This window comes from Pan troglodytes, chromosome 19, assembly GCF_028858775.2.
Source record: "Pan troglodytes isolate AG18354 chromosome 19, NHGRI_mPanTro3-v2.0_pri, whole genome shotgun sequence".
Taxonomy (NCBI): Eukaryota; Metazoa; Chordata; class Mammalia; order Primates; family Hominidae; genus Pan; species Pan troglodytes.
In genome coordinates this window covers 29730501-29747571 of record NC_072417.2, presented here as the reverse complement: position 1 = coordinate 29747571, position 17071 = coordinate 29730501, and the positions used below count along the sequence as shown (strand labels likewise).

At 47.3% G+C, this 17071-nt stretch overlaps 1 protein-coding gene across 3 annotated transcripts in view; it reads left to right on the top strand.

The window, feature by feature from the left end:
- Window positions 1-5940: 5940 nt before the first annotated feature.
- The window catches only part of SOCS7 (suppressor of cytokine signaling 7), a 53671-nt gene continuing 42540 nt past the window's right edge, over window positions 5941-17071 (top strand). Inside the window, exons 1-2 of one of the 3 annotated variants that reach the window (XM_016931916.3) lie at window positions 5941-7126; window positions 15847-15911. In XM_016931916.3, coding sequence (XP_016787405.1) covers window positions 6150-7126; window positions 15847-15911 — 1042 coding nt within the window. In that variant the 5' untranslated portion in view covers window positions 5941-6149. The remainder of the gene's footprint in view (window positions 7127-15846; window positions 15912-17071) is intronic. The other 2 variants (XM_016931918.4, XM_016931917.4) reach the window with 2 other exon arrangements.

Genomic DNA, 17071 nt, shown 5'->3' with positions numbered 1-17071 from the left:
CAAAGAACAATTGTGCTATGCAACCTAAGTGGGAGTGCCCAGGCTGTGGGGATAGCGGGGCTAGAGGACAAGCCCCCAGGAGAATCTCTATGATGGCAAAACTAGCAGGGCCCATAGGCCAGACTTTTTTTTTTTTTTTTAACAAATTAGGAAACTAAAACACTGAAAGGAAAGTGACATTCACAAGGTCACCCAGCCAGTTAGTGGTACTGCTGGGAGCAGAAACCTGTATTGCACATCCATAGCTCTTTCCTTGGCCTTTCTGAGTGACTTATTCAATTTCTTGGTATTTATTACTGGTTACTGTTAGTTGAGGGTCAACAAAACACACTGGGTGAAGACAATAGTAACTTATCATGAAAAGCTTCTTGGGAAAAAATGTATTAAGTTATTATCATGAAAAGCTTCTTGGGAAAAAATGTATTAACTAACATTTGTATAGCACTGTAGAATTTATTAAGTACCTTTACATGTAAGTTTTCATTTAATTCCCCACAATAGCCATGTCAAGGGGGGATTATTACTGACCCATTTTTACAAATGAAACACAGGTTCGGAGATGTTTAATTATTTGCGTTTGCTCATATATTCAGAAAGTGGCATGATTAAGACTAACTAGACCAACCACAAAGTCCAGAGGGACAGGGATTGTGTCTGTCTCATTTATCACTGCATCCCCAAACCTAGCCCACCGTTGAATGACCAAATGAATCTCAGAACTTCTTTAGATTCTTTATCATTTTTTTGTTTTGAGGCAGGGTCTCGCTCTATCACCAGCCTGGAGTGCAGTGGTGAGATCACGGCTTCCTACAGCCTCGGCCTCCCAGGCTCAAGTGAGCCTCCCACCTCAGCCTCCTGAGTAGCTGGGACTACAGGCATGTGCCACCACACCTGGCTAATTAAAAAAAAAAAAAAAAAAAAAGGCCGAGCACGGTGGCTCACGCCTGTAATCCCAGCACTTTGGGAGGCCGAGGTGGGTGGATCACGAGGTCAGGAGTTCAAGATCAGCCTGGCTGGCCAGGTGCAGTGGCTCACGCCTGTAATCCCAGCACTTTGGGAGGCCGAGGTGGGTGGATCACGAGGTCAGGAGATGGGGACCATCCTGGCTAACACGGTGAAATCTCATCTCTACTAAAAATACAAAAAAATTAGCCGGGTATGGTGGCAGGCGCCTGTAGTCCCAGCGACTCAGGAGGCTGAGGCAGGAGAATGGCGTGAACCCAGGAGGCAGAGCTTGCAGTGAGCCGACATCGCGCCACCGCACTCCAGCCTGGGCGACACAGCGAGACTCTGACTCAAAAAAAAAAAAAAAAAAAAATCAGCCTGGCCAAGATGGTGAAACCCGGCCTCTACTAAAAAATACAGAAGAATTAGCCAGGCATGGTGTTGGGCACTTGTAATCCCAGCTACTCGGGAGGCTGAGGCAGAGAACTGCTTGAACCCAGGAGGCAGAGGTTGCAGTGAGCCGAGATCGCACCACTGCACTCCAGTCTGGGCAACAGAGAGAGACAATGTCCCCCCGCCCCAAAAAAAATTGTGGAGATGAGGTCTCACTATGTTGTCTAGGGTGGTCTCAAACTCCTGGGCTCAAGTGATCCTTCTACCTTGGTCTCCCAAAGTGCGAGGATTACAGGTGTGAGCCACTGTGCCAGACCTTAAATTCTTTAAGTCATCCTTCATAAAAGTTTTTAAAACTAGGACTCTATCTCTGTAGGGACCATTTTTTTTTTTTTTTGAGACAGGGTCTTGTTCAGTCACCCAAGCTGGAGTGTCTATCACCCAGACTAAAGTGCAGTGGCACAATCACGGCTCACTGCAGCCTCCACCGCCAGGGCTTGCTTAATGGATCCTCCCACCTCAGCCTCCCAAATAGCTGAGACTACAGGTGCGTGCCATCATGCCCAGGTAAATATATATATATATATATATATATATATATATATATATATATATATATTTTTTTTTTTTTTTTTTGGCGGTGGGAATAGAGATGGGGTTTTGCCTTACTGCCCTGGCTGGTCTCAAACTCCTGGGCTCAAGTGATCCGCCCACTTCAACCTCCCAAGGTGTTGTGATTATAGGCGTGAGCCACTGTGCCCACCTTATTTTCTGTTTTACTTTTTTGAGACAGGGTCTCTCACTCTGTCACCCAGGCAGGGGTGCAGTGGCATGAACACAGCTCACTCCACTTCTGACCCCTGGGCTCAAGTGATTCTCCTGCCTCAGCCTCCTGAGTAGCTGGGATTACAGGTGCACGCCACCACGCCCAACTATTTTTTTTTTTTATTTTTTGTAGAGACGAGGTCTCACGACATCCTCACAACATTGGGTCTCTTTGTTGCCCAACCTGGTCACAAACTCCCAAGCTAAAGTGATCCGCCTACCTTGGCCTCCCAAAGTGCTGGGATTATAGGCTTGAGCCACCACGCTCGGCTGAGGACCACTTTTATAGTGCTCAGTGAAAGAGGTATATTTAAACATAAAATCAGCTCAATAAACATAAATTTGGCAGGGCGCAGTGGCTCACACCTGTAATCCCAACACTTTGGGAAGCTGAGGCAGGTGGATCAATTGAGGTCAGGAGTTTGAGACCAGCCTGGCCAACATGGCAGAACCCTGTCTCTACTAAAAACAAAAAAATTAGCTGGGCCTGGTGGCATGCACCTGTAATCTCAGCTACTCAGGAGGCTGAGGCAGGAGAATTGCTTGAACCCAGGAGGCAGAGGTTGCAGTGAGCCGAGATCATACCTATGCACTCCAGCCTGGGAAACAAGAATGAAACTCTGAGGCCGGGCGCTGTGGCTCACGCCTGTAATCCCAGCACTTCGGGAGGCTGAGGCAGGCAGATCAATGAGGTTGGGAGATCGAGATGAGCCTGACCAACATGGAGAAACTCTGTCTCTACTAAAAATACAAAATTAGCTAGGCGTGGTGGCGCATGCTTGTAATCCCAGCTACTTGGGAGGCTGAGGCAGGAGAATCGCTTGAACCTGGCAGGCAGAGGTTGCAGTGAGCCAAGATAGCGCCATTGCACTCCAGCCTGGGCAACAAGAGCAAAATTCCATCTAAAAAAACAAAACAAACCAACCAAACAAACAAAAAACACAAAAGAATGAAACGCTGTCTCAAAACAAACAAACAAACAACCCCCAACACAAATTCAAGTCCTACAAATGCAAAGATACACCCTCTTTGCTTGGAATTTAACTTTCAATGTTCTTTCCAGGATCTGGGCTACGGAAATGGACAATTATGGAAATGGGAAAAGTCTACCCCATGGCTTGCCCTGCCTTAGAAAGAGCTCGCGTGTGTTCCTCTGTACCTCTGTGCACTCCGTGCAAGTAGAGATACTCCAGATAACCCACACAGTCCTCTTCTCCCACGGCCAGGAAAGCAGCTGGACAGCAGAGGGCGATGAAGAGCCAGGGACCTTGCCTGTAATCAGCTTGTAATGGGCTCTGAGGCCAGAGAGTTTCTCAGAGAGAAAGCTGGGGATCTTGGGTAGTCTTCTTAGGCCTCAGGTGTTGTGTGGTTCTATAGCAATTTCTCTTCTTTTATTCATTTATCTATATAGAGACACGGTCTTGCTCTGTCACCCAGGCTAGAGTGCAGTGGTGTGATCACAGCTCACTGCAGTCTCCACCTCCTGGGCTCAAGCAATCCTCCTGCCTCAGCCTCCTGAGTAGCTGAGACCACATCTGGGCACACCACCATGCCTGGCTAATTTTAACATTTGTTGTAGAGCCAGAGTGTTGCTATGTTGCCCTGGCTGGCCTTAAACTCCTGGCCTCAAGTGATCCAAGACCTGCCTTGGCCTCCCAAAGCGCTGGAATTACAAACGTGGGTAAACATGCCCCTCTCAATCGCTCTTCTTTTCTTCAGAAACCTGAGTGACACCTGAGAGGCAGCCAGGGGAAGAGAATGAACTATCTGGAGTCAGAGCTGGTTTTGATTTTCACTGCATCCTTTTGAATTGAGTGACTTTAGCTAAACACCTCACTGAGGTTTACTTTGTCTCTTTATGTGTGAGGAAAGATAATTAATTCTGTTGTGCAGAATTTGTCTCAGGAGACTCTTACAGGGCGTAAGGTTGAACAACAATTCCAGGCACTGTCCTTGGCACTGGAGAGTCCACAAGGGGCAAAAAGCAAACACGGCTTCTGCCCTCATAGAATTTACAGTTTTGTAGGGAGGACAGCTTTTAATCAACTGACCCCACAGACAGATTGCAAATTACACCTGCGCAAGTAAGTGCAACAAAGGAATGATCTCAGAGCCTGGGGAGGAGGAAGGGCCCAGGCAGGGAGATTTCCCTAAGGTAGTGAGGAGTGAGTTCAATCTGAAGGATGAGTAGGAGTTTACTAAGCAAAAAGAGAAAAGTCTTGCAAGAAAAGGGAATAGCTTTTCTTGCCCACATGTGTGGGAGCCTGCCGCAAGGTTGATGGGAATGCAGGGAACAGAACAAGGTGGAGCTTAGCAGGGGATGTGGCTAGAGAGGCAGGGGTTAGATCACACAGGGGTCAGATCACAAGATCACACATTAGCCTAAGAACAATGGGAAGCCATGAACAATTTTAATCACAGGCTATGAACACATTTCCATTCTGAAAAGGTCCCTCTGGTTGCAGGACTCAACCCTCCACCCTCTTCCCCTCAATGCACCCTCAGGTATTAGAAGTCACTGAGTTCTGCGGCTGATCCTTCCTCCTTTTCCCTTGCATCTCTCAATATCTCCCACTGGGACTATTTCAATGGGCTCCCTGCCTCCAGTCTCACCTCCTCCACACAAAAAGCTTGATCTTATTTGATCCTCACAACATGCCTGCAAGCAAGCAAAATTGCAATCCTTATCCCTGTGTAAAGATAAGAAGGCCGGGCGCGGGCGCGGTGGCTCACGCCTGTGACCCCAGCATTTTGGGAGGCCAAGGCGGGTGGATCACCTGAGGTCAGGAGTTCAAAACTGGCCTGGCCAACATGGTGAAACCCTGTCTCTACTAAGAATACAAAAAATTACCTGGAGCGAGGCAGGAGAATTGCTTGAACCCGGGAGGCAGAGGTTGCAGTGAGCCAAGATAGCGCCATTGCACTCCAGCCTGGGCAATAGAGAAAGACTCCATCTCAACAACAGCAAAAACTTAATGTGTTGTCTGTAGCCGTTACATTATGAATAGCACAAAAATTGAGTAAATATTCTTCCAGTATTTGAAACCGTTTTCTGACTCAGCAAAGAAGTTGCTCCCATCATTGACAATCCAATTAAGTTTTGTCTTTTTCAGTTTTATCAACCAACATTCACCTTTACAATTACACTCCTAGGTCAACTGCAATCACAGTTTGGCTACCCATGTAAGAGTTTGGCAAAAATCAATGAAAGCATTCTGTGAGAAAGAGTTATATGGAATTTGCCAATTTACTATTAATTGTAAATTGTGAACTACACATCCTTTATGTCAGTAAAACTTAACGACAAATTTTTGTACCTATATATGTGCATACATTCCCGTTCTCCCCCCAGAGAGCTGGTTGTTACACATTTATCAGTACAGCACTGGGTCTAGAACACGATTCATGTACTGATTCCACAAACATTCACTGGGTGCCAGGCGGACGGAGATACACATTAATGATGAAATGACTCAGCCAAGGTCACACATCGCAAGCGGCGTAGATGGCAGAACCATATGTGCTCCCAAGGCCAGCGGCGCGCTCCCAGGACCAGACCATGGTTTCCAAGGCCTCTCCACTCTACCGAATGGGATGGCCTGGGCCTGGGCGCCCAGGAAGTGAAAAGCAAGGGCCGGGAAAGGAGACCAACGCCAACCAACAGACAGCTCACCGCCAATAGGGGCCGGGGGCGCGCGCGGCGTCACTCGCCGTGGAGGCCAGCGCGAGCACGCCCTGGGGAAAGTGGCGTGGCTAAGCCCTTCCGGAAGTGACGTCGGCTTGGGGGCGGTGCTCGGCGGTGGCGGAGCGCGGCCTGGGCTCGCGCTGGGCTCCGCGCGCCCCCCGCCCCCCTCTATGAGGCAGAGGCCGCGGCGGCCGTTAGCGCTGTCGCTCCGGGGGCCGCGGCGGGCGGGGCTCCGGCGGGGCCCGGCCTAGTCCCCACCCCAGCCCGGCTCCCAGCCGCCCGCCCTCCCTCCCTCTCCCCGATGCAGGAGGCCGAGCTCCGGGATGGCGAGGCGGCGGCGGCGGCCGCTTCGTACCGCGTCCTGAGCCGCCTCCTTGGCTATGGAGAGGCGGCCCCCGAGCCAGGCCCTCCGCCACCGCCCCCGGGCCATGGCCCCCCGCCGCCACCCTTCCTCGCGCGGCCCGGCCCGCGGGGCTCCCGGCCGCCGCAGCTGATGGTGTTCCGCAACGTGGGTCGGCCGCCGGAGGAGGAGGACGTGGAGGCGGCCCCGGAGCCGGGACCCTCGGAACTGCTGTGTCCCCGGCACCGCTGTGCCCTGGACCCCAAGGCCCTGCCGCCGGGCTTGGCGCTCGAGCGGACCTGGGGCCCGGCGGCTGGACTAGAGGCGCAGTTGGCGGCTCTGGGGCTCGGGCAGCCGGCGGGGCCGGGGGTCAAGACAGTCGGTGGGGGTTGCTGCCCGTGTCCGTGTCCCCCTCAGCCGCCCCCTCCGCAGCCCCAGCCGCCTGCTGCCGCCCCGCAGGCCGGGGAGGACCCCACGGAAACGAGCGACGCGCTGCTGGTCCTGGAGGGCTTGGAATCGGAGGCCGAGAGCCTGGAGACTAACAGCTGCTCGGAAGAGGAGCTCAGCAGCCCGGGTCGCGGAGGAGGAGGGGGCGGCCGGCTTCTGCTGCAGCCCCCAGGCCCTGAATTACCTCCGGTGCCCTTCCCGCTGCAGGACTTGGTCCCTCTGGGGCGCCTGAGTAGAGGGGAGCAGCAGCAGCAGCAGCAGCAACCTCCCCCGCCCCCGCCTCCTCCCGGGCCCCTCCGGCCACTCGCGGGTCCTTCTCGGAAGGGCTCCTTCAAAATCCGCCTCAGTCGCCTCTTTCGCACCAAGAGCTGCAACGGTGGCTCCGGCGGTGGGGATGGGACCGGCAAGAGGCCTTCTGGAGAGCTGGCTGCTTCAGCTGCGAGCCTGACAGACATGGGAGGCTCTGCGGGCCGGGAGCTGGACGCGGGGAGGTGAGACCGGCCGGGGGCTGGCCGACAAACTTCCTTTTCTTGTTTGGTTTCCCTTTTTATGTATTGCTATCGCGATCCTGACAGTTCTTAAGATAGGGTCTTCAGGAGGAGGCAGAGACTTGGGACCAAAGGTGGTAACATCTCGCATAAGGTCAGCGCTAATTGTGGAAACAGCTTTCACTCTTAAAGAGTGCACACTCCATGACACTTCTCAGCTGGTTTGCATCTGTCTTGTTGGAAGATGGTTTCAGACCATCCTCCCATCCCCATCCTGGCATGGCTTTTTAAGTTTTTCCAAGGCGGCTGTGTGCCATTGTCCCTGGAAGGGAGATTGCTGGAAATGTTTGGCCTTTGGGGCAAAAAGCTGGTGTTGCACCTTGACCGCCTTGCTTATTCTGTGTACCAGCACCGCACCTCCCTTCACACTCATGCATGCAAATGACAGGAGAATCTTCAAATGGAATTGTAGGCCAGCAATCAATTGGACACCTCTATTCAAAGTTTTACTGTTTTCCTGGTTGTTCCCTTAGATGAACTTGGCATATCAAACTTGGGTGCTGACCACTGTCTCTGAGAATAGACAATAGCAGACCGGGCACAGTGGCTCACACCTGTAATCCCAGCACTTTGGGAGGCCGAGGAGGGCGGATCACCTGAGCTCAGGAGTTTGAGACCAGCCTGGGCAACATGCGAAACCCCATCTCTACAAAACAAACAAAAAATTAGCCCCCATCTCTACGAAAAAAATACAAAAAATTAGGCGGGAGTGGTCCCAGCTACTCGGGAGGCTGAGGCAGGAGGATCACTTGAGCCCAGGAGGCGGAGGTTGCAGTGAATAGTGATCGTGCCACTGCACTCCAGCTTGCGTGACAGAGTGAGAGCCTGTCTCGAGAAAATAGCTTTGCGCTCTCTCAAAGCCTTTTGAGAATTCTAAGTACCAGTAAGATATAGACAAGGTAGAGACAGGTACATGAGTTCTAGGCCAATTGATGAAAATTCCAAACATAGACGTTGAGTTTTTTTCCTGCATTTCTGAGGGGTGGACTGATCTTTGGCATCCAGTGTTACATCTGTAGCGTTGGTTTACAAAGCTGTCAACTTTGGTGTCAGTGAAATTAGTTACCTTGTAGTAACTGCCATTGTGGTTTGTACTTCTTTGAGTGGGTTCTCAGAAAGATTGGAATAGGTTTTGTTGTGGTTTACGTGATGGATTCTTGAGACATACTGGCAGCCATAAACCAAAGCTAAAGAACAGGTATAAATTGATAACCTTACTGTGAACTAAGATCACTTGGGGAGCTTTTTGAAAAGCCTAAGAGTTTGAACTTTTTAAAAGCTCCCCAGTTGATCCTGAACTGGGAACCACTCATCCATAGACTTCTGTTTTCAAGGGAACTTGGGTACTCCAACAAGAAAATGTTGGGTGGATTTGGCTTTCTTGCCCTTTCTGAACAGCTGTGCCATGGGCTTATCTTGGGGATCAGGCCAAATCCAAACTTTCTAAAGAAATCAGTGTGTTGCCCCTTTAGGTAGGCCAGTGTTTCTGCTTTGCCTCCCAGTGAGTTCATGCTGGGAGTTCAGATCTTGAAAAGTGGGTGGCTGCTGAAACAGCTTTTTTTGTGGTAGGCTCTGTATTCGATGCTCCACTTATCAGCACAGATGAAATTTTCATCAGATGCAGGGGAGGGCGAGATTAAAGCTATGGGTAATGACATAGGCTAGATTGCTAATTTTCTTGTGGTTTGTCTTGCCTTTGTTCCATATTGACCAGGAGTTCGTCTGAGATTCCAGAGACGCCAAATACGAGGTGTGGCGTGAAATTAGCTGCTACGTCTAATAGATTAGGAAGAGGAAAAGGCATATGACATTATACGGTTTTTTGCCTTTGGAAGCAGAATTTAATGGTCATTGGCTGCTCTGTCACCAACCCTCACACTAAGCACAATACAGATTTCTGCCGCAGAGCAAATTGGGCTGTAGCTTTGCAAAGAAGCTTAGTTCAGGGCACTGGAGAATTACATTTTTTGGTCCAAGGGCTTTTTTTGATGAATTGGAGAAGAGCTAGTTATTTGTATATAAACGTTTGGTTGACTGCTGTTTGGAGGCAGCATGCTGTATAGAGAATGTGAAAGTCTAGATTCCATGTAAACTCCAACATCAGCTAGGAGATGACCAAATTTGTCACCTTCATGCTTCCCTTTTTCCCCCATCTGTAAAATGGGTGAGCGTTGACTGTCTTGTTCTTGTCCTTATAAGAGTAGATTGTCGAGAAGAGAAATCTAGATGGAATATTTTGTGCTTTTTAGAAGATAAGTAATAGGACTGAGCTGGTAAATTTTTTAATGCTTAGGATTTGGTGCTGCTTGTGAGCTTTTCGACAGCTTACTATGTGCCAGTCTTGCTGGCAGCCTCGCAGCTGTGAGAAACTTGGTGAGTCTGGCCAGGGTAGTTGTGATTTCTGTGGATCTGCACCTCCTAAGTCCGCAATAGTGGGAGGATGAGTTTGGATTTTTAGCTTGTTCTCTTGTTTTGATTGGTAGGACCTGGAAATGGTGAGAAATTTCAGTCTTTTGCCAAAGGGTATATGCCTTTGTCCTCATTGTTGATTGGAGTTAATTATGGGCTTCTATAGTCTTTGCTGTATAATTTGGGGCTTTTGCAGTAACCTCTGGGCATAATTCCCTTTGCTATTCCCAACATCTGCCTTCCTACAATCATTTTAGAAGGTTTAACAATTCCCACATTTTAGCACTAAGCAAAACTTCCTTTTAGTTGCTTTTGAGTCTGGTAAGTGGACCTACCTGGATATATTGTCTTCAGTGTGGTATGAGTTAGCTTAGAGAAGTCTTTTTGTTTTGTTTTTTGTTTTGAGGTGGAGTCTTGCTCTGTCGCCCAGGCTGGAGTGCAGTGGTGCGATCTTGGCTTACTGCAACCTCTGCTTCCCGGGTTCAAGCGATTCTTCTTCAGCCTCCCCAGTAGCTGGGATTACAGGGGCCCACCACCACACCCGGCTCATTTTTTTATTTTTTATTTTTAGTAGAGCTGGGGTTTTGCCATGTTGGCCAGGTTGGTCCCGAACTCCTGACCTCAGGTGATCTGCCTGCCTTGGCCTCCCAAAGTGCTGGGATTACAGTCATAAGCCACCAAGTCTGGCCAACTTAGATAACTGTTTTTAAGTGAGGTAAGAAATGGGCCCACCAGTTGGGTGGGGTAGTGTGCACCTGTAGTCCCAATACTTGGAAGGCAGAGGCAGGAGGATTACTTGTGCCCAGGAAGTTCAAGGGCACAGTAAGCTATGATGTGCCACGGCACTCCAGCCTGGGCAACAGAGCCAGACTCCATCTTTTTTTTGGGGCCGGGGGGATGGAGTCTCACTCTGTTGCCCATGCTGGAGTGCAGTGGCCCGATCTTGGCTCACTACAACCTCCGCTTCCCAGGTTCAAGCCATTCTCCCAAGTAGCTGGGACTACAGGTACACGCCACCACGCCTGGCTAATTTTTTGTATTTTAGTAGAGACGGCATTTCACTGTGTTGCCCAGGCTGGTCTCGAACTCCTGAGCTCAGGCAGTCCGCCCACCGCAGTCTCCCAAAGTGCTGGGATTACAGGCGTGAGCCACCACGCCCAGCTGACTCCATCTCTTTAAAAAGAAAAGAAAGAAAGAAAGAAAGAAAGAAAGAAAGAAAGAAAGAAAGAAAGAAAGAAATGGGCCCAGCAACTAATCAGGTTTCTGTTCTGGGGAACTGGGCTAGGGCTTATAACACACATATGTTGGAATTCAAAGAGCTGGGCTTGATGCCTGTGGTCCTCAGTGTAATCTAGCATTGCTATTTCAGGAAAACCAGTGGAGTTCCCATGTCTGTTTCTCATATGTTGAGTTGATTGCCTTCCTTTGGATTTGGTGAGAGATCTAATTTGATCTGACCATTTTGAATCATCACGTAATACACACTTGGTTGGAAATAGGTACCTTGTTCACTTTTCAAGATTTGTTTTTTACCAAGTTAACAGATGAGGCTATTACTGGCTGTCTTCATGGTAGTGAGGTGGAGAAATGGAGGACGGTTCTGTAGTGGTTTCCTATCTATTTATTTGGGGGGGAAAAAACAAAATATAGAATTCTGGAAAGAGAGGCAGGCTGCTTTGGCATCCATTTGGGGCCCTGCTGTCGTGGACAGGCCTGGCAGACGTGAGAAACTTTTTTCACTGTATCCTTGGGTCTTCAGGTCTAAAGGGATCTTTTTGAGTAATAACATGACATGCTGAGAGCAAAATGATTTTATGGTGTGGCGAGGAAGTTCTGATTTTATGTTTGGGTTTTGGGTCCACACACTGTTGATCTTTTTAACTGTTTTTTCCATGAAGTGGTTGTGGTTGGCAGCTCTCCTTTAGAACGAACTCCTGGGCTTAAAAAAAATTCTCTGTCCATTTGAGTCCTGTGCAGTGCTTCTCACTCCTTAACATTCTCTCTGCCAACATCATTTCTAAGGTTTTAGACCTTGGACCATGCCTCTTGGCTTTTCCCTGGAAGTTCCCTCTATAGGTTCTTTAGTTGGTTTATGATGGAGTTTTGGATCTGACCTTGCTGCACAGATGTCTGTGTATTGGAACTAAAAATGAACACATGGTTTTTGTGCCTGTAGCACATGAACAGACACTGGCTTATGACGTGTTGGAAATGGCACAGGCTGGCTGACTTGGCACCGTGTGCTTTAGCAGGGGCAGAGGTACATTAGAGCCGTAAAATCTGGTATTTGGACATCCTAGTTTGGAAGTTACTTTAGAAAAGGACATGTGTAAATCTTAGGGCATCAGTACAGGAGATTTATGGGCAAGATAGGTTATTATTGTTTCATTGTTTTTATTTTAGGTTTCAAGGAATTTGAAAACCAGCCAATGGTTACATCTATGTGTTGTTGTTCTGTCTAGTCTAATGCTTTTAACTCCTTTATCCCATAAATCTGTTGCAGTACAGTTAATAATTTGCAGGGTAGAAATGGACAGAGGCATCCTGTTTTTTTGTTACCTACAGCATAGGCAGTAATTTAGCTGACACAAAGGACTGCTGGCCTCAAAGACCTTTGCCTAAGGCCTGCTGCCCTGTCCTTTTCAGTCACCTGAAGCACAGCCCACCAAATGCTATTCTGTCCCACCCTACTCCTCCAGTCTTTGTTGCTGCTAAGATGAAAGTGGTCTACTGGCAAAGTTAGAGGGGTATAACTTTGCACCCTAATGCTTTTTGAGGTGATCTGGGGAAGAATAAATAACATGGGAATGTAGTATAGAGGGTTAGTTTAAAATGTTATCTGAAATTCCTTTATTCATATTGCTCTCCAAAATATAGTGTGTCAGCTTAGAATGGCCTTTTATCATTCCAAATGGTTCATGTATACAAAAGGGCATATATAAAGTGTATGTCTTTGAATAATAATAAAATACAAATATAGGTACCCATCACTAAACTTAACAAATAGAATGTTATCAGTACCTTTGAAGAGTGTTGCTTTCTAATTACATCTTACCCCTCCCCCAGGTAACCACCATCCTCAATTTTATGTATTAGTATCTTGCTTTGTTGTTGTTGTTGTTTTTTATTGTCATCTAGATTGGTTTTTTCATGAATGACTGCCATTAGAATGCTCTCAGGATCCTTGAGACAGATACTGCTTTGGGTTTGTAGTTAGGCTTGTCTCCCCAAAGAGAGAAAGAAGCATGCATATTTATTAGTAGCCTTTTAGCCTCCTAGACTTTAGACCTTTTACCTTTCCAAGCATCCAGCCATGAGGCCCCCTTATTTGCCAGGAAAAACCATTCTGGCACTCTCGAACAGCTCTCCCTGGATTCAGATGTTTTTCTTTTTCTAGATCCTAGAAACTATGATTTTTCTTCTTCAAAATGCCGGGGGTTGGGGAGAAGATGAGCTGAAGTGAGAAGGCCTCCGCAAGATGTGTGCATTTGGGTCCTGCCGTTCTTCAGTGCTTGGCACTGAAGAGACTCGTCCCCAGCATGGGCAGATGGCAGAGTAATGCAGCTTCCTTTGAAAAGAGGCAAACGGCCAAATGGCTGAGGTGTGAACCTTTTGAAAGGCCAGTGCTTCAGGTTTCTACTTGCTGGGTTTAATGTTGTACCCACAAGTTATCAAATAAAAATCAGCTTGGAAGCTCTTCAGCAGTCCTGAAGTTCATGTCCAGTGGAATTAACATTGCATTCCATTCCTCTGGATTTTTGGAACTAAGCTGCAGTCATGAGCCACTTTTATGAGCAGAGAAACTGTGTGGCCGTATCTTATTTTTATGTAGCCACCTCTCCTGTGGGTGCTGTGGGTGGAATATTCATAGTGAGCGTGATCATCAGACCCCTCAAGTATGGAAGAGGTTGCCAAGGGAATGTAAAGCTAGGTCAGGAGAAAGACGGACCAGGGTTTCAGCTCTTTCTGAATAAGATCTTCATGGTATGGTTTTAGAATTTTGTTTGAGGTGAATTCTGAGAAGCTCAGACATCAGTGTTAAAACATAAATGCATAAATATCTTCTGAAGTCAAATAATTTAAAATAGAATTTCATTTTGGATTTTCTTTGCTTTTGCCCCTCTCTATTGGTGCAGTTTATAGTTGAAAAGAGTTTAAGTTCTATTTAGACCTTTGGGTAAGAGTATTTTTGGAAGGTGAGCCAGCTATAATGCTAGGAGACAGGCACCCAATTCTGCGGTAGGATTTTCTTTAAGTCTGTTTTACTGTTTTTTATATATATATATATATATATATTTTTTTTTTTTTTTTAATTTTTAATTAAAAAAAATTTTTTTTTGAGACAAGGTCTCTGTCACCCAGGCTGGAATGCAGCGGCTCAATCATGGCTCACTGCAGCCTTGACCTTCCCAGGTTCAGGTGACCCTCCCATCTCACACTCCTGAGTAACTGGGACTAGAGGTGTGCACCACCACGCCCAGCTAATTTTTATATTTTTTGTAGAGACGAGGTTTCATCATGTTGCCCAGGCTGGTCACGAACTCCTGGGCTCAAGCAATCTGCCCACCTCAGCCTCTCAAAGTGTTGGGATTACAGGTGTGAGCCATCGCACCGGGCCTGAGGTATAATTTATATACCGCAAAATTTACCCTTTTAAGTGTCCAGCTCTATTAATTTTGACAAATTTATATATAGTCATCATAACTTCTACCATAATCAGCATGTAACATATTTCTTTTTCTTTTTCTTTTTTTTTTTTTTTTGAGATGGAGTCTCACTCTGTCACCCAGGCTGGAGTGCAGTGGTGTGATCTTGGTTCACTGCAACCTTCACCTCCCGGGCTCAGGAAATTCTCCTACCTCAGCCTCCTGAGTAGCTGGGATTACAGGTGCATGCCACCATGCCCAGCTAATTTTTGTTTAGTAGAGATGGAGTTTCACCATGTTCGCCAGGCTGGTCTCGGGCTCCTGACCTTGTGATCTGCCCACCTTGGCCTCCCAAAGTGCTGGGATTACAGGAGTGAGCCACTGTGCCCAGCCAGCATATGGCATATTTCTTTTATTTTTTTATTTTTATTTTTTATTTTATTTTACTTTATTTTGAGACAGAGTCTCGCTCTGTCGCCCAGGCTGGAGTGCAGTAGTGCGATCTTGGCTCACTGCAAGCTCCGCCTCCTGGGTTCACGCCGTACTCCTGCCTCAGCCTCCCGAGTAACTGGGACTACAGGCACCCGCCACCACACCCGGCTAATTTTTTGTATTTTTAGTAGAGACAGGGTTTCACCGTGTTAGCCAGGATGGTCTTGATCTCCTGACCTTGTGATCCGCCTGCCTTGGCCTCCCAAAGTGCTGGGATTACAGGCGTGAGCCACCGCACCCGGCCAGCATATAGCATATTTCTATTACCTCGACAAGTTCAGTAATTCTGAGGTGAGTTTTTTTGGTTTAACACACTTCTGGCCATAATGTCTTTGTTGGAGTCTTTTGAGTTTCTTTCATTTCTTGCTGAAAAGCCACTTGAAAGTGTGGTAAGAAGTGAAGTTATCTTTGGTATATTAACCAAAAGATCTGGGTTTTCAGACTGGTTCCCTGAAACAGCATCAAGAAGTCATGGAGAGGGCTGTGTGAGTGGCAGCTCAGAGAGATGAATGGGCCCTCTTGGATGCTAGGCAGAGCCCCTAATCTGAGGAGGCCCACTTAGTAGCTGATGGCTTTGACCCATGCCTTGGGGTAATTGTGCAGAAATCAGAGGTCTTCAAGGTTGAAGACTGCACATGCATCCTGCAGTGCTATTCTCAGGTCAGAATCTGTTCCTTGGTTCACTTTGGGATGACCTATCCTATAGGCAAGCCCAGAGGGAAAATTTGCTCTGAGCTGGTGCCTGTTCAGGTTAAGAGCCCTTTTCTTGGCTCCCAGATGGAAATTAGCTCTGCATCAGACTTCCTTCCTCTTGAAATGGACTTGCTAATTACCACTCAAGGTGTTTTACTCTTTTAATGTACTGGGTATGGTGAGCTCCAAAGGGATTTCTCATTGCTTTGTAGGTTGGTGAATTCTGTAGCCAAATCTATTTAAGGAATTGCCTTAATTATTTCATTCTCCCCCTTTATTTTATGCTTTATTACAAGAGTGTTGCTGACAACGACTAGGGTTTGCTTTATTTCTCAGTGCATCTGGAACTGAGTGTTGTGGTGACTTAAATGCGTATGTGTTCATTTCTCCCCTCTATTCTCTCTCTGCTTTCTCACTCCCTAGGAAACCCAAGTTGACAAGAACTCAAAGTGCCTTTTCTCCGGTCTCCTTCAGCCCCCTGTTCACAGGTAAGGGTAATATCTTTCTCTCTTCTGACATCTGAAAACAGGGGCGTTCTGAGACCTGTTGGGAAACACTTACAGATGCATCACAGGGAGCTGTAGGCGTGTCTGCAGTTATTTCCTTCATTCCATGCTTAGTGGGTTTGGGGTGAGGCTATTTTTATGGTATGGAATGTGTTCTTGACTTTGGATGCTTTATAGTTGGAGGTAAAGGCTGCTTGTTGGTAATTAGGTGGCCTGGGTGGCCCTAGCAGTTATGCAGTGCTTAGTTCAGGGTCATCACATATAAATTAAAACTAGGAATTACAAATTTATGGGCTCACAGTGCATAAAAGACTCTCTAGAAGTCATACAATTTCTGTCTCTGCTTCCAAGGGAGTTCATGGGTTATCTCATAAAAATGATCCATGATTATCTGGTCTATTTTTAAAGACTTTTTTGGGCAAAGGGGATTACATGAGCTCTTGTCTTTTTAGGGGCTTGCAGTTCCTGCAGCTGTTAGAGTTCTTTATTGTATCTAATTTAAGTCTGCCCTCTTGCAGCAGGGAACACAGTTGCTAAACTAGGAAGGCTGTAGAATCTCCTTTGGATGATGGGTAACTGCCTTCTCGTTTCGTAGGGAGCTTTTTCAGAGAGGGAGACCTTCTGTTATGTCAGTCACAGGTGAAGCTCCTGCATGAATAAGCTGTAGAAAAGTGGGGCTTTGCCCATGTCTCAGAAACTGAGTACTTTTCATTGGTTGTGACTGAGAAGCCTTTAAAAAAAATCCCAATCTCAAACTCCTTTGGATATCATGTCCCTCAAAAAGGTGATTGGAAGACTTACGATTTGGGAATGGATGCTTCCAGGAAAATGTTAAGCAGGCCAATGAGACTTGCAGCTGGGTAGACTGCTGTGAACTGTCAAAACAAGTGAATTGGTACCTGTATAGGCATCTACTGTAGTGGAGAAGGAGGTCTCTGTTCTTACCCAAGCCCAGAATTAAAAAATCTTATCTTGTGATACCATGTCTTTCTAGTTAATAGTTGTTTCCTCATTAAAGTAAGGAACATGGCTTGGTCACGGTCACGGTGGCTCATGCCTATAATCCCAGCACTTTGGGAGGTTGAAGTGAGCAGATCATCTGAGGTCAGGTGTTTCAGACCAGCCTGGCCAACATGGTGTGA